Source organism: Aulonocara stuartgranti (genome assembly GCF_965226115.1).
Source record: "Aulonocara stuartgranti genome assembly, chromosome: 8".
Classification (NCBI taxonomy): domain Eukaryota; kingdom Metazoa; phylum Chordata; class Actinopteri; order Cichliformes; family Cichlidae; genus Aulonocara; species Aulonocara stuartgranti.
In genome coordinates this window covers 31564338-31587146 of record NC_138959.1, presented here as the reverse complement: position 1 = coordinate 31587146, position 22809 = coordinate 31564338, and the positions used below count along the sequence as shown (strand labels likewise).

The 22809-nt window shown below is 40.4% G+C and overlaps 1 protein-coding gene across 1 annotated transcript in view; it reads right to left on the bottom strand.

The window, feature by feature from the left end:
* Nucleotides 1-8592: 8592 nt before the first annotated feature.
* rbfox3a (RNA binding fox-1 homolog 3a) overlaps nucleotides 8593-22809 on the bottom strand; it is a 184315-nt gene continuing 170098 nt past the window's right edge. Inside the window, exon 12 of the mRNA XM_082545386.1 lies at nucleotides 8593-13331. Coding sequence (XP_082401512.1) covers nucleotides 13329-13331 — 3 coding nt within the window. The 3' untranslated portion in view covers nucleotides 8593-13328. The remainder of the gene's footprint in view (nucleotides 13332-22809) is intronic.

The following is a 22809-nucleotide window of genomic DNA, read 5'->3' as shown; positions in this document are numbered from 1 at the left end:
GGAGCTGGGACCAAGGGAACATCAGTCAGTGGCAGACGGATCAGCAGGTAATGTCAGTTTGGGGTAGTGACAGGGCGATGTGCGGGAGTGCTGTACGCCAAATGCCAAATTGGCGGACAGCAAACGGCGTCCCCAGGCGTTGAGGAAAAAGGTTTTGTGTTGATCAGCCAAGAACAACTACAATCTCATTTTCTGCTTTTATGAAAGGGCTGTTCACAAAAACACAGAGAGAGATGTGTGTGTTGATTAAGCAGTGATGATAATAATGAACATGTCTTAGTTTGTCACTTTCAAGTGAAAAGCAGACCTGAATCAATTTTCCACATGCAGCGGTCGGAAGAAAGTTATAGTTTAACATCATTGGAAACATGCAGGCCAAGTTTCTGGCTGACTTATTTACAGCACCATGTGTCTCTCAAACTCACAAGCGAGCTCTCACTCCTCCCTGAAGACAAGGAATGCAGCACCAAAGAGCAATAACATGGCAGATAAAGAGACAGCAGCAAAGTCCTGAGCAAAGAGACCCAGCAAGCAGCAGCAGTGTGGACAAACAGCATCAGAGAAGAAGAGGAAACCCATCATCCTGCCTGATTGGATGAATGGCACTGTGTTTCCAACAAGCTGCAACTTCACTGTGCATGTGAAAAGAATGTTTGAGGAGAACTGAGGGGACTGTTGGAGTTTGAAATTTGCCACCTTTGGAGAAAATGGCAAGAAGAGACAGTGGAACACAGGACAAAGCTGAAGGAGAACTGCCGGCTGTTGGACTGTTGAAGTGGGAGAGGACAACAGTGAGAGTAAGTGAGAACACAGAGGAGTGCTGTTATTTAATCTGGGAAATCAAAATTTGGGTTAGCAAACCTGGGAAAAACAAAACTGACTGTTTAAGTGGGAAAATTGTGAAGGAGTCTGAAACACTGCGAAATGAAGCATACAAAATCACACACACAAGCAGAACATGCATTAACCCTACTAACACTTCCAAACACAAGAGAGCTTATGAAGATTAGACAACATCTTAAGCATGTGAGTCTGTTTATCATCTTGTCCAAGTCACTTAGTGTGATGAGAAGTGATGCAAAGATCAGTGGATTCATAGCACATCAGTTAATCCGATCTAAAGTTCTTCTTTTTGAAATGACGTCATTTTGCTGAGGGTGGAAACTAAATGCGACGATGGTTTCCACTATTAGCAAAGGAAGGAAGGAAGGAAGGAAGGAAGGAAATAAAAACAAACTGACTGACTGGTAAAAGCTGACAAGACTTGACCACGACTCAAGGTTAACATCCACCTAGACAGGACAAAAGGGTGGATGAGTTTATGTGTTTCTTTTTACAGGAGCAGAAAGATGACAGCAACATTCGAGGTTGCGTGACGATTTAACCTTTTAAATGCCACTTTCTGTGTCTGTGCATCTACTAGGGGTGTTATTCACTATCTTGTGCTGCGCACAGAGATAACTGTGACAAAGTATGCATACGCCTGCGCAGCGCTAACATTTGCGTTTTCTTTTCTACAGCATTACAGTTCTTCATGTGTTTGATCATGTGATTTATAACAGGACAATTGGTTAATGTTTTTCTACTACAGGATTTCTGGGTAGAAACTGTGTTTACAGGTTATGAGTTGGTGATGCTTTTACACTGTCTTGTTGGGAAAATGTGAAGGTTACTTTGATGATGTGAATAACATTCTTTCCACAGCTATGGATGGCTTTATGGTCTTTTTATGGCACCTCTGGAACCTGTCGACCTGCGCCTGACCACCAATGGTCAATGTGTATTGCTAATGTTTGTTTTTCTAAGAGTACATGTAGAGGATTCAGCAGAAGCGGACAAGTGACATGAGAAAAACAAGTAAGAGATGCAGTGTTTATGGAATAGTTTAATATGGGGCTCATTAGCTGGCCACTTTTGAGCTCATAGTGATTGATGAGTGGAGTGACTTTGCTTAAGGGAAGTCACCGATTACATTAATGTTGACTGAGTACATGGGATGACCCATGTCTGAGGCAAATTATGGTAACAGTTGTAGTTTACAGCTACTGTCACAGTCTGGCGAGGGCAGACTGTATGAATTGAAAAAGGACCCAAAATGCAGACTCCAAGGAACAGGGAACAAAACTTGAATGTTAACAAAAAGCGAGCCGTTTAATATGGCTGGAAAAAAAGGTACAAACAAAGGGCAAGGCAAACTGAAGCAAAATTAACACAAACCTAAACTGGGGAATCTAAACAAACAATAAGAAAAACCTAGACAAGAAACTTGGAAGCATGGCATGGACAACCTGACAATCACACACTGAAAACAGAGGACTTAAATACACAGCAGGTGATTAGGGGAAGTGGAGACACATGAGGAAACAGCTGACTAGGATAAACATAATGATGCACAGGCAAGAGTAAAACTAACCGCATGAGCACAGAACACAAGACCCCTTTTCAAAATAAAACAGGAAACATGCAGATTTAGACACGACAACCAGAATTTGACAATGTAAGACACAGACATGAAACGCATGAAGAGCAGGGGAGATTTAACATGGTTGGAAACACGAGGGAGAAATAATAAGAACTAGAAACACTTAGGCATGATAATACAAACTTGATAACATAAGACACGCAGCATGAAACACGAAGGGTGAGGGGAAGCTTAAATACAGGGGAAGAAAACACAAGGAGTCTAATAACCAAATGAACTTAGATAACCTAATGAACAAAATAAACTCAAACTTAAAACGCTGGGTCAAAAGACCCAGGACCATGACAGCTACAGCTACACATGTTTCTTTTCCAACTATTTATTTATAAGTGACTTATGTATGTATGTATGTATATATATGTATATATTGTACTATTCTTAGTTAGCGTATTGTCTGTCTTGTCTTAATGTTGGTTTAAAATGGAGCACTGTAACAAAAAATAATTTCCCCCAGGGATCAATAAAGTATTCTGATTCTGATTCTGATTCTGATTACTGATTTGAGAAAACCTGCACATGATACTTGTCTTGCTGATGTTGAATGCTTTATTACTCTTATGATACAATTGTTTACAAGTGTGAAGTTTGATTTCACTTCCAGATCTTGTTTTCCAGGCCATGATGGTGTGTATGCAGGCTCCTGGCGGAGCTCCTGTTAAGCAAACTTAATATGCAAAACACACTAACATCTTTTATTGCAGGATTACGGAGCTACTCCGGAGGAGACACCCTGATGTTGCCTGGGACGTGATCTAGCTAACCTTTTTCTTTAAGACAGGAATCTAGGTTTGATGAGTTGACTCATGGGAGTGTCCATGCGTCAAGAGGAGGGGTCCAGGATTAACATGAAACACAATGTTTTCTATGTTTTTTATGATTTTTACAGTGATTTGTGTGATTAATGTCATGGTCCCCGTGCCTGCCCAGCCGGCCTCACAAGGCTACACTTGTGTTTTTTTTCTCTTTCTCCCCCTATCTCTCTGCCTGGGCGGAGCTCACAGCTGGCTCCCGCCCTTGGCTCTCACAGCTGTTGGCGATCAGCTGATTATCCGTCTTCTATTTGAGGCTGGGTCACAGATCCTCTCATTGCGGGATGATTGTGCTACTGACGTTAGTCTACCTTTCCAGCTCCCGTGGTCTTACACCTTTATGCCTTCGTGATTTGTGATTGATGTCTCCCTTTCCCTGTTCCAGCTTATCTTCCCGGACCTGTGACCTCCCCGCGGTACGAACGTGTGTGAGGACGTGTGAGATCCAGCAGGCCCAAAATCAGGACTATGTAAGTGATACAAGTGACTGGTTTTCTTGGCTTTACACTGGCTCCTGGTTACAGGTGCTAAAAAGACTACTCATCGGAGTTGTGTCTTTGTAACATGTATACTGCCATGTCTAAAACTCATGATAAACCGCATATAATTTTCCACTGTTGCTGCATACATAGCCATGACAAGTGATGATGATAATGACCCCGACCTGTTGAAACATGAAGACTTTGTGTGATTAATGACGGTGTGACAGAAAATGTACAACAAGATGTTACATACTGATATCTCACTTAAAGTTATACTGACAACAGGAGGGAATGTCAATGGAAAATTGTACTTAGTAGTCAGTATAATCTTTTAATGATATAAGTTTGCATATGGTAGAATACTGCATGTAATCATTTGTGTTTAGAAGTATATAGTTGGTGGCATATTGAAAGAATGTCTCATCCTAGGAGGTCTGTAACATTCTAGGGTGTTCTGGCGTTCACCCCCACATCCTAGGAGCATGGGAGAGGTTGTACCTTGTCTTATTGTTTTACGGTAGGATTAACGTAGCTATGTCAGTTTTAGTTTAAGTGCTTTTTTACATATAGATGAACTGTTGGATTTTCCAGACCAGCAGGTTAAGGGAAGTCGTTTATGGACACACACACACACACACACACACACGTACACCTCCACATTCCAATGTAAGGAACAAACACTCACTGAAGCATATAAATAAAGACCAGGGCAGTCCTCAGTGCGAGTCTCTGAGCCTCACTCTTGGAGTGTCAGTTCTGGAGGCTGCCCTTGCTAGCAAGAAATTCTGTGTGTTTCTCTTCTCTGAGTCTCTACTGAAGAAGTGTTTTAGAATATATCTCTTAACACAGGCCATAACAAATTTTTATAGAAGTTCTAAGGTTTGGCTGAAATATCTGCTTTTCACATTTGGAGACAGTTTGATTGGTGAGTATTGCTGTAGCCCTCTGTATATGGTCCCTCACTTGTAAATATCTAAAGAAGTAATGCCTATGAATGTTGTATTTATAGATTAGCTGGTCAAAGGACATGAGGTTAGACCCGTCCATTAAGTCAGAAAAGGTAGAAATACCATTCACAGCCCAGTTCCGAAAGCCGGGGTCAGTGGTCCCGGGCAGAAAAAGAGGATAATCAGAGAAGGGAGTGAAAAGAGATGTTAAGTGAGACCTTCCTTCTAGTTTTTGAACCATTTGCCAAGCTTTAACAGTAGATAATGTGAGTGGGTTGCTACAGAGCATCGTTAAGGTCTTAAGTTTCCCCACAAAAAGCAAACTTTTCTTTACTTTTTTTTTTTCCCTCTCTCCCTCCTTTGAATATACTTATTTAGGATAATAAATGTGTATGTATAGACATAGATATGATTGTTTATATAATGATAATTATATTTTATGTAAAAAGGATGGGGAGAGGAAGGAAGGGAAGGGGAAAAAGAGGGGAGGGGAAGGGAAGGGGGGAAAGGGGGAAAAAAAAGGGGAAAAAAAACAAACCATATTTTTCCCCTTTTTTTTCAAAAAAAAAAAAAAAAGCAAACTTTTCAAAGGGAAGTTAGACAGAGCTCTCAATATCCAACCAGACAGGAGAAGGCTGTTGTACCCAATCGGCAGCTATACGCATATGGGGGCTTAGCTGATACTTCCTTATATCTGGGAAATCAAGGCCCCCTTTTGAGGATGGAAGACATAACGTGGATATTTTAAGACGAGGTTTCCTCCCTGCCCAAACAAAGGAGCTGAACCAGCCATTTAGCGTTTGGATAGCTTTATGTGGAAAAAGGGTCGGAACCATCTGTATTGGGTAAAGTAGCCTGGGTAGAATGTTCATTTTCAGAAGAGCGATACGACCGAGCCAGGATAACGGTAAGGACTTCCATCTCTCTAGATCTAATTTGACCTGCTCAAATAGGGGGGTAAAGTTACTTTTATACATCTGTTCAAAGGCTGGAGTGACCCTAATCCCCAGATACGTAAAGCCCTGTGGGGACCAAGTGAAGGGAAATGGAGAAGGGGCCCGTGGTTTTTGTTTCAGACTGCTCAATAGCATTGCTTCTGAGTTATTGAAATTAATTTTATAGCCTGAGATTTCACTAAACTTATTAATAGTTTCAACCAGAGAGGGGATTGATGTCTCCGGCTGAGTCAACACAACAAGTACATCATCAGCATACAGAATAATCTTATGCTGTCTTTGTCCTACAGATAGACCATGTATGTCCGCCTGAACTCGTACTGCCTCTGCCAATGGTTCTATGGCTAGGGCAAAGAGCAAAGGGGAGAGGAGGCAGCCTTGTCTGGTTCCCTTCAGTATCCGGACGTTGGAGGACCGCACCCCGTTTGTGAGAACTGCAGGGCAGGGATTGTTATAAGGTAACTTAATTCTGTTTATAAAGTTTCCACTGAAACCGAATTGATGTAGTGTAAAAAACAGGTAAAAATTAATAATTAAATAATAATAATTAAACAAATAATTACATCTGAGACTTTGTTTCATTGTGAGATTATAACAGTGATGGAAATATAATTGTTTGTTGTTCAGCAGAACAGTGTCCAGTATGTTGGCTGTTATACTTTGTTGTGTTTGAAAATAAAAGTTGGGCTCATTTTAACATCATTACAAAAAGTGTTGTTAATTATTTTTAATCATATTCAGGTTACCACACATTGTTTTTTCATTTAGTTGAACTTGAAATGTTTGTCAGTAGGTAAACAATTAGTATTGTACAGTCAGAAATATCCAGTTATTCTTAATACTGCAGACTTGCAATGAATAAGTTGTCCTAACAGTCATCTTAAGTAAGCTTTACTTTTTTTTTTGAGTTCTATGAACTAACTAATTAGATTTTACAGTGTACACGGACACGCCGTCAGGGCTGAAAGCTGACAGCTCACTGACAGCTCGCTGACTCTGATGCGTCGGGTCCGCGCTTTGTGTTTATGTCTTTTTTGCGCTTGATTCTGATGCTGCAGGTTTTATCTCTCTCCAACCAAAACTCACTGAGGTTGAAAAAATTGTGTGTGCCTAACTGGTGCTGGTGCACCAGTGCAACTGTGGCAAAAGGTGAGTCTAGAGCCCTGCCTCTGGCGTCTGCTGAAATATTTTGAACGTTAACTTCTTAGATCCAATCTTCTGAAGATCAACTTATCTCTTTTGCACAAAACTTTTTACCTTGTCGTTCTTTCACTCCCGTCTCTTTCTGGACTGCGGTCATTCATTGGGATATCCAATCATCATCATTGCTGACATCCAATCAGCCAATGTTCACATCCTTGCTCTCTCTGTGACGTCAACATGATTTAAAACAAATTTAAAACGTATGATAATATTAATAAAAAGAATAATATCATTACATTTTCTTCTTTCCTGTGTTGTATGCTAATATGATTTCTTACATTAATCACATATGAGTATTCAGTCTTATATAAATATATACTTTCCCTCATCTCTTATTCAGTTTGTTTGCTATTGTACATTAACAGAATGTTTCATCAGCTCAACCTCACATGGACATCATGACGCTTTCAACAGCATCTCTTTTAAACTCAGTTACAAAGGAATACTTTTCCTTTCATAACTCCATGTTTCTCAATCATAATACACTAACATAGTACGAGTATAACTATATAAATTTAAATTACTGTCTCCTTATTGTCTCAGGTTGCATGTTTCTCACACAGCACACTGGTATTCTCAGCTTCTTGGTCTTTCCTATACTACTGCACTGCAGTGGTATAGAAAACGGCAGGAATGTCTTAAAGACATAAAGACCTGGATGCCCGCTAACTTTCTGCTTCTTAATTCAGATCAAACTGAGGTTATTGTACTCGGCCCTGAAAAGCTTAGAAATATGGTATCTAACCAGATTCTTACTCTGGATGGCATTACCTTGGTCTCCAGTAACACTGTGAGGAATCTTGGAGTCATTTTTGACCAGGACATGTCCTTCAACGCACATATTAAACAAATATGTAAGACTGCGTTCTTCCATTTGTGCAACATCTCTAAAGTTAGAAATATCCTGTCTCAGAGTGATGCTGAAAAACTAGTTCATGCATTTATTACTTCCAGGCTGGACGACTGTAATTCATTATTATCAGGAAGTCCTAAAAACTCCCTGAAAAGCCTTCAGCTGATCCAAAATGCTGCAGCAAGAGTCCTGACAGGGAAATCAAAGTGAAGTGAAAAGGATGGACAGGGTCAAGCAGACTGTGGCGGTCAAACAATGCTCACTTTGTGCTTTTGTGTTCTTTGTGCCAAATTTGTAACCTGTTTCTTCTATTGTACAGTTTTGGGCACCCAAAGAGAAACTGTTGCTTCAGTTTCCCATTCTTCTGATTGGCACCTGACGTGCTCTTCTGCTGCTGTATCCCATCTGCTTCATGGTGTGACATGTTGTGCCTGTGGAGATGCTCTTCTGCATACTTTGGTTGTAATGAGTGTTATTTGAGTTACTGTTGCTTTCCTAGCAGCTTGAAGCCATCTCACCATTCTCCTCTGACCTCTAGAAACTGTTGCACCACTTAAATCCCATTTCCTCCATATTCTTAAGTTTAATTACGAGGTAGGCAGGTTCTTACAACCGTGTCAGCATGCCTAAATGCACTGAGTCGCTTCCATGTGATCGGCTGATTAGATATTTTGTTAATGATCAGTTGAACAGGTATGTCTAAGTGGCTTGTGAGTACATATTCATATTTATTTTACCATTTAATTTGACCTATGTATGTTAGGTAGCTGAACTGAACTCATAATATTCAGTCACCAACTGCAGGCTTGCTGTAACACAACTAATGCTGCTGACCCAAACCAAGTCAATCAATGGAAGAGTTTCAGGGGAAAGAAATGTTTATTAATAATCATGTTAGTAATAACTGTAATAATAACTGTGATAATAATGTACGAATATTGTAATAAATAGTATTGTTTCTTTGAAGCACATTAAAAGCACACATAAATCAACCAGTTAAAGAAATACCATCCAACACACACACACACACACACGCACACACACACACTGTAGAAGTACACAGACACACGTGTACTTCTACAGTGTCACTTGCACAGGTTCAGTCTCACATTAGATGTCTCTTTGTACACATTAATACAGGTTTTTGCTCTTGACATAAAGAATAACTGATACATAAAGAGTAGAAGAAAACACTGGAGCCTCAAACACATAAATAAAAGCAGACTAAAAAAATGCAAACATGTAAGTTAGGTCTTTTTTTCTTCAAATTTTACTCCATAGTCACCAGTCAAACCTTTGTGCTTTGGGATCTGCATAGGACCGGGAGGCTGTTGGCATTCAGGAGTGAAAAACGTTCAAAGGCAACCAGATCATTTAAGTCAAAACTGCTGAAGAGAAACATCATATCACCGGATACAAATTCATTCAGGACAGTCTTTTGTTTGCATTTCTGACGTGTGTGCATACGTTTGAAATTTATATTATTTTGAATAAAACTTCAGACATACTAGAAATGAACTAGCGTCTGCATTTATCCTGACTGAAAACCAACCGTCAAGGCCAAATCGTTTTCAGTTTTCTGCCGTACTGTAAAACACCCCTTTTTTTACTGACAGGTGAAATCAGCAACATTTTTGAAATGATTAGTTTGAGTATTGTTTCATGCACACATGTAACAATTATGAGGGGTTTGTGTGTTTGGCGGAGCAGAGGAGAACACTGGGGAAAAATCACGAGCTTATCCACTCGAGAGCAGTTAGAAATTCTTTATTATGTTTTATTTGATGTTGTTTTTTTTATAAAATGGAAGAAATGGTGTAGAGAAGACAGTGACAGCAGAGACTCGAGGCTGAGAATCTACCGTTATCTCCTGTGCCATTTTAGCAGGTGCCCTAGATCTGGCTTCCATTGTCCCAAATTATTTCATAAACAGATTTAGAAAGAAGTGCATAGTTAAAGTGAGGCATATGGGTAACAAATCTAAATGCCAATAATATCGATCTTCTATAGCAATAACATTGTTATTCCAATTAACAGTTGGTTCTGCTGCTAATGACAACTTTAAATTGTTGTTCATGTGTTTTCTGAATTGGAAACAGTTTGGTAGCCTACTCAAGAAAGAACACTTGTTGGAAATACTGTAAAGGTTATGTAAAGAGTAAATATTGCAGATCACAGTATAATTTCTATACATTTACAACAACACTCCAGGCTAAGTTAGTGGGCTGCTCAAAGGACTCCAGTAAGGACTTCACGTTTTCACTTGCATGGGTTAAGTTATATACATGTACGTACTCTAAAATATCTTCCAGCTTTTGTTTTGTGCATAGTTCTTGGATTTGTGCTCACTGAGCCTGATGTTGTGTGAAACAAATAAGAGACATCTTTTATTATTATTTGGATAATGTGGGCGTTAAAGTAATTAAGGACAGAGATGAATCACAATATAACTTAACCTCACTGAGGTATTTAAAAGACAACTCTCAATAATAATATTCATAATAATAATAATGATGATGACTGAATTTCCCGGAGGAACCTACCCGGGGGATTGATAAAGTTCTATCTGTCTATAAGATTTGATAACTCCTTGTAGGGAGATAAAAATGAGATATTTAAATAAAATGTTGTCAAATCCCAGTACTGGTGAAACACCCACAGACCAACTGTATGCAGGATCGGGACTTATGTAGTGTCCTTCAGTTTAAACCTGTCAGAACGTGTCTTTGCAGCAAGTATTCTGTGACTTTAGGGTGGAGGTCAGTGGGTTAACGGGGGAGGTAGGTGTGGTTTTGGCTTATGGGTGGATGTTGGGCTCAAGTGTGGAAGAGGGGGAGAGGAGGTAAATGAGGTCTGGTTGCCAGGAGCTTTAAGAGTAATAGCTGCTTTAGGGCTCGTATCTGAGGTATACACAATAGAAACAAATGGGAGTAGTTTTGGTAGGAAGCCCGAGGATTTTTATATCTCGTTGCTGAGTACGTGTACTTAATGCAAACATCACATTTTCTGATTGGGGAAGGGAAGGACCAGGGTAAAAGGCCATGCCACAGGGGAATACCACAGCTAGAGTTAAAAGCTACTTCAGACCTTTAGATAATCTCTCCAACCAGCAACAGATGAACATCATATACAGTACATGTAAACAAGCCAAGAGAAAGAACAACAAGGAAAAAAAGAACAAAAATAAATTACAATTAGAATAACACAGCAGCGATCGGAGGAAACCTGATCTCTGCTAAGATTGACATCGTTAGAATATTTTTTGTTAAGTCCCAGTTCATGTCCAGCTGCCTGATCCCACTGCAGAAGCTTTTTCCCAGATGAACAACTCAGCAGTGGCACGCTGAGGGTGTGGTAGAGGCATCGTTAAAAAATCTGTCTGTAGACACATTCACAGATGCTCATTTAGTCTTTGAAAGAGTTTTTAGACATTCATGTAGAGAACAGTACGGACAACCAGTCTTTCACTGCGTGAAGGAGAAAGAAATGCAGCACTAACAGTGTAACAGTGCATCCTGTCACACAAACATCTGCCTCACTGAAACACCAGAAAAACAGGAGAGGAAGTAAAATCTGGGTCTCCGGGACAGTCATCAACATGATGGAGACATGATATCACCACGGTCATAAGAACGGAGTCACAGCACTAAAGGCACTCCAAGGCCAGCGAGTGATCAGCTTAAAAAGACAGAATTGGTCCAAAAAGGACAAAAGACAAAGAGCCAATCGTTCACACTCAGCATGAGCTTGGGTTGCCTTCGTTCTGTCACACCGAGTTAGATTACTGTGGCCTTTCAGTTGTTTCCACCTCCATCACTTTATTAACTGATGTAAATGAGTACTGTCCATGGGATCACTTAGTCTTATAGACCATGTTACCTACATTACCAAGTGCTATGCATTAAAGTAAGAGTGCAGTGAGACTCAAATCCTCCTCTGAATTAAAATAAAGATGTAAAGGTTTCAGTGTCGTCATATCCATAAATGTGGTAAAACATGCTACGACCCACAAATCAAACAAGTGCATGTGAGCGTCCTGCAGCAGAGCGTCTCCATTTCCAACAGGACGCACTGCTAAAAGTTTCCCCACCTCAGACTGGTCTCGTGTTTCTTTGTTGTCCTGTTCCTCACCACAGCATTACCCTCAGCACCACGATGACACTACGACTCAGCTACACAAAGACAAACCAAACAACTAAAACTCTCTGTAGTACTTCACGCTTCAGCAGGACATGTCTGTTCACCTTTGGGACATGACGTGATCGTGAGGAGGAGGTCCAGCATATTATCAGAAACATGTTACTATATCATTTACACGTGTAATAAATATACAGAATACTGTTTGTTCTTTTGAAGCACATAAAAAACACCATCTGCCTAAAAAGTTTAAGTTACATTCAGTAGCTGAACAAAAGAGAAACATGAAAGAACGACACATCATCACACTTACACCACGTCCTGCGTCAAAGCTGAAAAATCAAACGTATGTCCAGGAGGTGGAGATCACAAATGACTATATTTATATATAAATACTGTCTTCTTACTGCCAGTACAATGACTACAACAATAGTAGATGACAACAGCTGACTCTGCACCATGGCTGTGTTTTTAGTACAATGCGTAAATACAGAAGGATGTCAGCAGGAATCCATAGAAACAGAAGAGTTTACACAGACTTGCTGTCACTGTGTGACTTTTCACTTTAACCCCTCTCTTAGTCCTTTTGAGTGGTGGAAGCTGAAGGCTGTGTTGAAGCACATCATCATTTCCACTTTTCATTTTTTACCCACTCTCTGTTCCCAGCCCTACCCTGCCTGTGCCAACACAATGCACAAGAGCAGTTTTTACTCCACGGCACAGTAAAACCACCAGACTGTGGTGACATCAGGCAGCCTGTCATTAATGTCCCACCTCGCTGGAACTTGAGTCGAGCTTGTAGAGGAAACCCTAACCCTTTTTCTTATCTGTGTGTATTTTTGGATTTAAAAGGCAGATTTTCTGACCAATACAGACGTTATTAGTGGAAGACAGGCTCAAAAAGCTGTAATCTCATTATGTAGTGACAGGCCTGCTGGACCAGTTGCCCCACACACCTTAACACACACACACACACACCCAGCAGAAGGCATGTGGGGCATGGTGGCTGACCTTCAAAAGTCACAGGGAGCTGGCGTCTCCTCATCTCCTCTTTGAACTGCACACAGTTTCTTTTTTTAAACATACTTATATAATACACACATATGGTATATAATATGTATATACACAGAGTGATGTTTGATCTTTTCTGAAACCATAAACTTAAAAAAGTTTACAAAAATAAAAATGTTTTATCGTGACCTTCCTATTTGGTCTCTAACACTCAGCAAGGCTTGTTTTTCAGGAGTTGGAGCTGGTCGGCTCCTCTCTGCTCCCAGGCTACAGACTCAGCGGTCCAGGTCCGGCCTTACAAAGCAGGCCCTTTGTCCATCCCCTTAATTCTTGACAGAAGGCCATTTTTTTCTTTTAGTTGATCTCTGTTAGTGTCCTTCTGTGTCCACGGTGATCTTCTCTCTTTTTTTTTTAGCAGGTGTCCATCTGTACTCACTGTTTCGTTTATTTACTAAAAGAAGAGGGCAAGAGCACAGAAAATAAGCAAGTCAGTGTAAATAAGCTGCACATCTTCACTGGCTTTTACACTCTACTGTACGCATCATGAGCATAATCTACTGTAGTATCCAGCCACTGAGAAGAAAATATGCTGGAGGATTTCTTTCCTGCAAGCTTATAAAAGCACAGTTACAACAGCAGCAGCAGTTCAACCTAATATTTGAACTTTCAACAGTCACTAACAGCTTTTGTACGGCTCATGTTTTTTATTTTGTGCTTTTTGTTGAGAATTAAATTATTCTCTGTGATTTATAACTGTCACCTGAAGCTGCTTTACTGTAATGAAGTGTAGAGTAATGTTACTGGCTGTTCCTTAGAACAGTTGGTAAGTCCACAGCTTACTAAGAACGTGGTTATTTCTTATATTCACCATGTTTTTACACAGTGTCCTGGCTTTCCAGGAGAAAGTTGCAGAGGTTGTCCAGGGTTCACAAAGTTATCAGTGTTAGTGAGATAAATAAAAACAGAAAATGTTAAGAAGAACTTGAATGACAGCGTTACTGAACATGACACGAGGTTGTGTTGGAAAGAAGGGTCCAAGGAATTCTGCAGGCTGCAGCTCCTTTTAGAGAAGCAGAGCAACAATGAACACGGATGGGAACTGATAAGAGTTTAGTGATTATTCATTATCAATATCACTTATCAATTCTCATTGGCTCCAGTTTGAGGGTCACCATCACCTCTCAGCAGCATATCAAAGACATTACATCCATGCACATTAACTACATGCAGTGTGATCGAACATTCGTGCATGTTGGAGGTGTTCCCCGCTTTGTTGTGATTGGTGATGTTAAAAAAGTGAATGCACATATTACACAGAACACTTGTCTTAAAAGTAATTCCCCAGGATAAAGACATTCGTTACTTTCATGTTACTGTGGTGGAGCGTGGTAGGCGGTGCCGTGCGGACGCACCTGCACGGCGTCTGCAGATCACGCCCGCGGTGTTAAATCACGGGGAAGCAGGGTTGTTGTGGTGGTGTGACCAGTGTAAAAATAAAGATGGCTCAAAACACGGATCTGTGGTCCCGTCGTGCCATAATTCCACCACACTGGTGCCGAACCCTAGGATGCGGCACGACGGGCCCACAACAGAGCCAGAGAAGGGAGGAGCTGTCCCAGATCATGGCTGACACGGCGGCTATCCAGTGGGAGCAGGTGGCGGAGGTGCGTCGCCAGCAGGAAGAGCTGCGGGACCAGACCGAGCGCCACCTGAAAAGGATTGGGCATCTGGCGGCGCTGCTCTGGGCCTGGGCGCCACCCCTACAGGGGTGTCACGACGGTGGTGGAGGAGCCGAGTGAGGCACTTCAGCAGCCGGAGGCGGCAGACGAGTGCTCACGGCTGTGCCTACACGGTCGTGCCGGTTTGCCAGGTACCGGGCATGCCCGGCCTCCGGACCAGCGTTGCCATCACCGCTGGAGACTTGGGCGGCCTACGCAAGAGACACTGCCCTGTCATCAGGTTGGAGGCCGGGGGGGGAGTAGGTTCGGCCGGATGGCTCCCCGACCTCAGTCGGGCGATGGGGATGTGTGGTGGGGCGTGGTCTGTGGTGCCGTGTGGCTGCACCTGCGCGGCATCTGCAGATCACGCCCGCGGGGTTAAATCACGGGGAAGCAGGGTTGACAGGGTTGCTGTGGTGGTGTGACCAATGTAAAAATAAAGATGTCTCTGTGGTCCCGTCGTGCCATAATCCCAGTTACTCTGTAAGATGATCTGAACACTGTCACATAGTTACCACTGAACAATATAAACCTGAAGGCTACAGTCACACACACCAACACAATCCATCCTGATGACCTCACACGTGATCTTTCTCTGAGCGTGTATGAGCACAAAGCAAAGATGAAAACCAGCACAAAGAGACTTCATAATGGTTGTCACGGTGATTCTACTGTAGCAACATGAACAGGTAGAAGTGGAAGCTGCAGCCTGACTGCTGTTCAGCAGCAGCTCAGGTTATCACGGTGCTGGGTCAGCACTTCCTCATCACTCTGCGTTCTTGGCTAGCTTAGAATATTCTCCACATCATTAAACGCTACCACCTGCTGGAACCACTGACTAAAGGCAGGATGGATTCATACTTTTGTGTTCTTTATGCCATTTAATTTGGTGGTTTTCTCTCTAAAGCACCTTGAGGCGACTGTTCTTGTGATTTGCTGCAAAATGTCAGACACTGTCTCTGAGACAGAGTGATGCCACAAATGCGACAGCCTAGTTTGTCGTAAAGACAAAGTATGCACAGTCGGAAATGTCTGATTAAAGACTCGTGTTACGATCTCTCCCTGAAACAGGAGAGCACTTTGTAAAGATAATGATTGATTGCCTTGGAGCGTCAGTCTTGTTTTGGTCTTTGAAATTTGTACTGAGGATATATACAGAAGGTTTCTGTTTCATACAAAAGAAATGATTCAGTATATTCTCTGGAGATTTCACTGTTTGTAAATATTTATTTTATTTGGTTGGAACAGATCACAGAATCTAGTTTTCTGTTTTGTTTGTGTTCATCTGTAACACTTGAAGCTTTTGACTGGTCACAATGAACATAAATGACAGAATATAAATAATATTTAAATAAAATGAACCTTATGTTGTAATATTTCATTTAGGAGTAAAATGAAACCTTTAAGCTTGGAAGAAATAGTGATTTGAGTTTTACTGGAATATGTTGTGATGTTAACAGAACCTCTGTAATTTCAGGGGGATGTTTATTGATTACTGCTTGTATGTATCACAAAAATATCTTATGAGGGAAAAAAGGCAATCAAATATAAAAGTTTAGAATAAACCACAGCAGACCAAGAATACATCATACAGAACAAACAAACAAACAAACAAACAAACAAACAAACAAACAAACAAACAAACAAACAAACGCTGACACACATTTCAACTACCAAAATATTTATGTCTGAAAATCTACTGACAATAACTTGTGACATTACAACACAAGATCAGCACAATTTAAAACCTGACAAAGTGACATAAACATCAGTGACAGTCAAACAGACGTCTCCCTCTGTGGCTTTATCCAAACAAACGAGGCCTTTAAATGTGTTGTGTTGCTGCCACAGTCACAGCCTCCGGTGTTTGTGTTGTAGAGAGATATGTGTTGTACATGTGTTGTAAATGTGTCAGCTGAAGTGTGAACTGACTGAATGGGTAACAAAAATAAATCAAAACGTGTCAATAACTTGAGTCCATGTAAGTTTAGTCAAATTGTCAAGACAACAGATGTCAACATAACGTTAAGTCATGTGTCTTCACAAAGTTTTGTGTTTGCTTTGTGACTTTTATGACCCTATTAAATCTTCCCGAACATCATAATAAAAAAAGAATTCGTGAAATGCATCAATCCATCCATCCAGAGACGGGCTGGAGCCCGGATAAATCTCCAGGCTGTTGTAGGGTGAAAACACAGAGCCAAAGGACGACTTAGACTAACTCCACTAAGTCTTTGCACTGTGGGCAGAAGTCCATTCAAACATGCTGCAGTTTAACCAAGCACAGCACATACACATAGAAACACATTGAGTTCATTTCTGTAAAGTTTTAACACTAAGAAAAGCAGCAATATGAAAAAGGAAACCGCTGGATTTATTTGATCTTTTGTTATATTTTCAAAAGTCATTAGATCTGCTTTGATACGATGATCACAGATACATTTGAACACAATAACAAAGCAAACTGTCCGCCTCTGTCACCAAATTCAAATGATGAAATGCACAATGATGATGATGATTTTCTTTACAGTCAATATTAATTTGTAAATAAATCTTTTGCTTTTTTAAAATTCCTGGCTTAAGCGTTGGGCATCTGTAAACAGGACACCGAACAGCTGTGAAGAGGACTGATGTCACAGGTTTAAAACACACATCACTCCTAATCATTTCCAGCCTCTTTTGGATTCCTGAAGAGGAACACACACACACACAGAGTTGGTAATAATACTCTGTTACATTTCTTTCTACATTTCTTTCGACGATCAAAGCAAACATTCGTGTGTGTGACTGGAAGAGCACAGATAGTTAAACACATGTGTTGTATTATTTATTATTTACATGGTGGTTATAAGAAGGAGATGTCCCATCACCACTGAAAGCACATTTTTATACGTGGAGTAGTAGAGATATTTCTGCAGATCTCTACTACTTTCTGTTATACAGGCAAGTTTTTCAGTGAAATGTGATCATTTAGAAAGCAATTTCTAAATAATCTGACAAATTGGTTTAATTATTTTATGTGATTAAATTCTTTTGGCTATACAAAACTTTGGACAACTTTTGTTGTTTTTAGGTGTGCATCACGGGTAGATAAGCTGCTGGGTTTAAGAGCTTCTGACAGCCAAGCGTACAAGTACCTCAAAACTTGCATACCTTAAGCCAGAACAGTGAAAGCTGATCATGATAAATACATGCTGCAGGGTAAATTTAGAAAACACTTGGGTGGACCACAAAAGAGAAGATGATGGTGGCTAAGGAACAGTACAAACAAGATCACCTCACTTGAGGACTTGGTTCCTGGAGTATTTAAAAATAGACACTATCTCTACTTTAAGATTAGGCTTCAAACTTTCCTTTTTGCTAAAGCATATAGTTAGGGCTGGACCAGGGGACCCTGAATCCTCCATTAGTTATGCTGCAATAGGTGTAGGCTACCGGGGGATTCCCATGATGCACTGGGTGTTTCTTCTTCAGACACCTTTCTCACTGTCACTACCCGATCTGTACCGGAAACCTGATCAGTACCACACATGTGTGAAAGGCCACTACTTCCAATCGAAGCATTTGATGATAGTTACGAGTCAGAGTATCTGTTAAGATGTTAACAATAATAAGCATCTCTTACAATGTTTGCAGTAATGAAACATTTTAATATAATGTACACACACACACAAAAAAAAAGATAGTTACAGATCAGGACTCCCCGATCCGTACCGCGCATGTGCAATGTTTTCTTCTTCTTCTGTTTCATTTAATGGCAGTTTACTCCCCAGTGTACGAGGATACTGCCTCCTGCTGACCGAGCGAATGAACCCTATTGTAAACTGAAGTATTGTCATTACAAATCGTGTGTGTATGTGTTAAATTTGAGTTATTGATAGTCGAGTGTGTTTATGCTCGTCCGTGCGGAGAGGATTGTTGGAATAATGATGATGATGTCCGCTGTCAGTTGTCAGTAAACACTTCATCTGGCTGATGAATCTTTACGTGACATATTACTAAGTCTGTATTATTAACTCTGTAATTCGGCGCCATTCTTCTTATTTTCGCTGTTGTTCAATCGGGGGACGCTCTCTGTTGGGGAGAACAGAATGAATCCATTTTTTAAATGTCCCGGGCAGTCGAAAAAGAGGCAGAGCTGTCGAGAAATGCTAGGAGCTAACTGGGTGCTAACCGTGTCATTCAAATCTTTACCTTACCTTACAATATAAAGCACCATGAGGCATCTGTGATTTAGCACTACATATATATGAGGTGAATTAAAATGAGAGGCACGTTGGCCTAACAAACATTAACCAAGAGACAGGAGAGTTGAAAATTAAGAACAAAGCAGCTCTCTGCTCATTTGAAGAGTCTGAGAAGTGATGTAAAGAAAAACCTGGATGATTTTAAACAAGAAATTAACCAGAAGTTTGCCAGACTTTCTGCCAAACAGCAGCTGTACAGTGGGACGATAAGTGAAGTGGAGGTGTGGCTGGAGAAGCTTGAAAACTGGGCAATAGAGGCAAACTGCTCTCATTAACTCCAATGTCAATAGAGCTTACAGAAAGGTTAATTATTTGGAGTCAAGAAGAAATAATCTCTGCATCTTTGCCAGAGGGGAAGGAAGGCGACTCAACTCTAAAGTTCGTACAAGACCAATTTGGATCTGAACTCAGCAGGCCAGGTGACTTTGACCTTCAAATACAAAGGACGCAAAGTCGCTAACCCGGAAACCTACAAATGGGGCACCACCAAGGCCACTGTGGAATATACTACAGAGAGAAGACTGTGCTCTTTGACCATAACAATGCCTCAGAGATTGTACAGAGGAGATGGTGATGGAGTTGCAGTGCAGCTTGAGAATAGTGCCTTTAAATGTAAATGGTTTAAAAACCCAGTGAAAAGAAGACAGGCATTGACTAAAATGAGGAAGAAAAAAAGCATCATACCTCTCCTACCAGGAACATGTTAAAATGGGGACGTTTGGATATAAAAATATATCAGTGAGACTCGAAAAGACTGTAGTGAAAAACAGTATGAACATAATTCAGCACTGTATTTATTACAGTGCTGATGTTATAGCACAGGGCCTCTAAATAATGCTTTACATTAAAGGTGCTAGCACCTATGTTTTTTTAACCATTACTGAAATAATTTATATGCTTTTGATCCAATACATGCTAAGTGGACACAGTGGAGGGAGTCATGCCCAGTGACACGTCGACATGGACCGAGCCAGGAATTAAATAACTGAGCTTCCAACATCTTACACACACAGACTGCTCATGGAATGGACTTATTATAATTTAAATAATAGCATTTTATTCGTTTATTATTTATGTTGTTAATCATTGTTTGCTTAAATTTCTAAAACAGAATTAAAGAATTTAAATTTAGCATGACCTATAGGTGGGATATGGTGGACGCTTTATTTATCGATTCTTGGGCAGAGGCTCAAACATCTGGGCCACAACTGTCTAAAGTATGTTAAGAACAATTTGTAGTAAAGCAGATAAACAGCAGAAACACGCACTGCCTTGTTTCAGTCGCAGTCCACCAAATCAATCAAGCAAATAAAATTGCATCAACTAAAACTCTATAAAATCACTCTATACAAACTGCTACGAGAGTTACTTTACATTAAAGTTCATACAGTGAACTCATACAAGCCTTTACTGTGAGCATCACCTCAGGTCCAAGACTGGAGAATAAATGATGTCGATAACAGAACCCACAATAAACGGATCCATATCAGTTTATAGTCATATTCAAAGTGCACAAAGCCTGCTGCTGGCCATTGATAGGTAACGCATGTCTGACCTGCTGTCACTTGGATCTGGAGCTGTGCTGGTTTGACCCGAATACGAACAGAGATTTTTAGCTAAAATAAAAAAGCACGTCAGCGCCTTGGCTGGCACTAACACACATGCCACAGGGCTAATGTCTCAGAAGGTTACAATGAGCTAATGATCTAGTGAGCTAGACTACATTAGCAACATGTGTGACAGGATTTAGAGAACAAATAAAAATGAGCAGATGATTTATAAGCCACAGTAACATCCCTGTGTTATCAGAAGAGTTTGCACGTTTGCTCACGTTGTGGCATAAAGGAGCTGCCTATTGTTTTGGATTTAGGGAAAATGTATTTAGACTTCTTAACTCAAACATCAAAAACATTATTATACTATTAATAAGTAGCTTAAAAGTTAAGTAACTAAAGTAAGTACAATAACTGCATCTGAAATATTGCAGAGTAGAAGCAGAAAGCAGCAAAAATGGAAAACCTAAACAAAGTACAAATTTACATTAGCGATTATTAAACTACTTGAGCAGATATATTCAGTTCCCGTCCTCTCTCAGTGTGTCTTAGGGGTCGTGAGACTTACAGTACTGTTGGTGGTGGTGAAAAGCTCGGTGCTTATTCAGCTCTCAAAGATGTTTCTAAAGCCATCACACATCCATCTCTGTAGCAATCTCTCAGCATTATTATTCAACAGATATTCGTGCAGGTGTTAAATAGTTTGACCAAACCGTGTGGATGGAACTATCTTTTTGTTATTTGACTGAGAGTACTGAAATATCAGGTAACTAAAATGTGTCCTTTAAGAGTGAGAAGCAACAAGATACGAAGACTAGACTGTGCCATGATCAGCTGCACTTTTAAATGTTTTATTATTATTTAATTGTTTGTTTATTGTCATTAGTAGTAATATTGATGTATTCGTTTATCATCATTATGGTGAACATCATAAATCATGACCATATACATATTAAAGCAGGGGGCAGAAAGAAAACCACAGTTTCATAACACCATTGTGAGAAACATCCTCTGTTGTTCCTACATGTGCATACGTGTAATTATTGCCTCCACAGAACACGAGGAGTCATGAAACATGAAGTATTGGTATATAAGCTTTTTGTTATACACTTGTCTATTAGAGACATTCAGCAGCAATGGGATACCTCCGACCTCCTGGGCACCGTGGCAATGATCAGTAGACTGAACGGTTCTCATTTTGCAATGGTTGACACAGCTCTTCCTCCATACTGTGTTAGAAAATCAATTCATGCTGAGTTTAGATAAAAAAATATCCCACTCTTCCACTCACCTTTCAGGTTTCATAATGCAACACTTTCTTTTAGCATTTCTGATGCAGTTTCAGCTCCTTGAGGGGCAGGGACAAGCGAGGGTCAGGTTTGAGTCCATCTAAGTCAATATGAAACTAAACTCCTGTTCATGGATGGGAACTAGACAAGACCTCAGCAAATGTGAACATATATAAAAGTTTTAGCAGTTTGCTGGTTTGGAGCTTTCAGGTGTGTTAACGTAATGCCACAGTCTTTCAGGCAGTGGGTGTCTCAGCAAATTCACCCCAAGTTCAGAGTGCTGAGAGAAACTGCATAAAACCCACTTCTCAAACTCTAACATGTAACGTGGTAACTGAGGCCTGTAAAGTTCAAGATTAGAAAAAGACCAAGTACAGGGAGTGCAGAATTATTAGGCAAGTTGTATTTTTGAGGAATAATTTTATTATTGAACAACAACCATGTTCTCAATGAACCCAAAAAACTCATTAATATCAAAGCTGAATGTTTTTGGAAGTAGTTTTTAGTTTGTTTTTAGTTTGAGCTATTTTAGGGGGATATCTGTGTGTGCAGGTGACTATTACTGTGCAGAATTATTAGGCAACTTAACAAAAAACAAATATATACCCATTTCAATTATTTATTTTTACCAGTGAAACCAATATAACATCTCCACATTCACAAATATACATTTCTGACATTCAAAAACAAAAACAAATCAGCGACCAATATAGCCACCTTTCTTTGCAAGGACACTCAAAAGCCTGCCATCCATGGATTCTGTCAGTGTTTTGATCTGTTCACCATCAACATTGCGTGCAGCAGCAACCACAGCCTCCCAGACACTGTTCAGAGAGGTGTACTGTTTCCCTCCTTGTAAATCTCACATTTGATGATGGACCACAGGTTCTCAATGGGGTTCAGATCAGGTGAACAAGGAGGCCATGTCATTAGTTCTTCTTCTTTTATACCCTTTCTTGGCAGCCACGCTGTGGAGTACTTGGACGCGTGTGATGGAGCATTGTCCTGCATGAAAATCATGTTTTTCTTGAAGGATGCAGACTTCTTCCTGTACCACTGCTTGAAGAAGGTGTCTTCCAGAAACTGGCAGTAGGACTGGGAGTTGAGCTTGACTCCATCCTC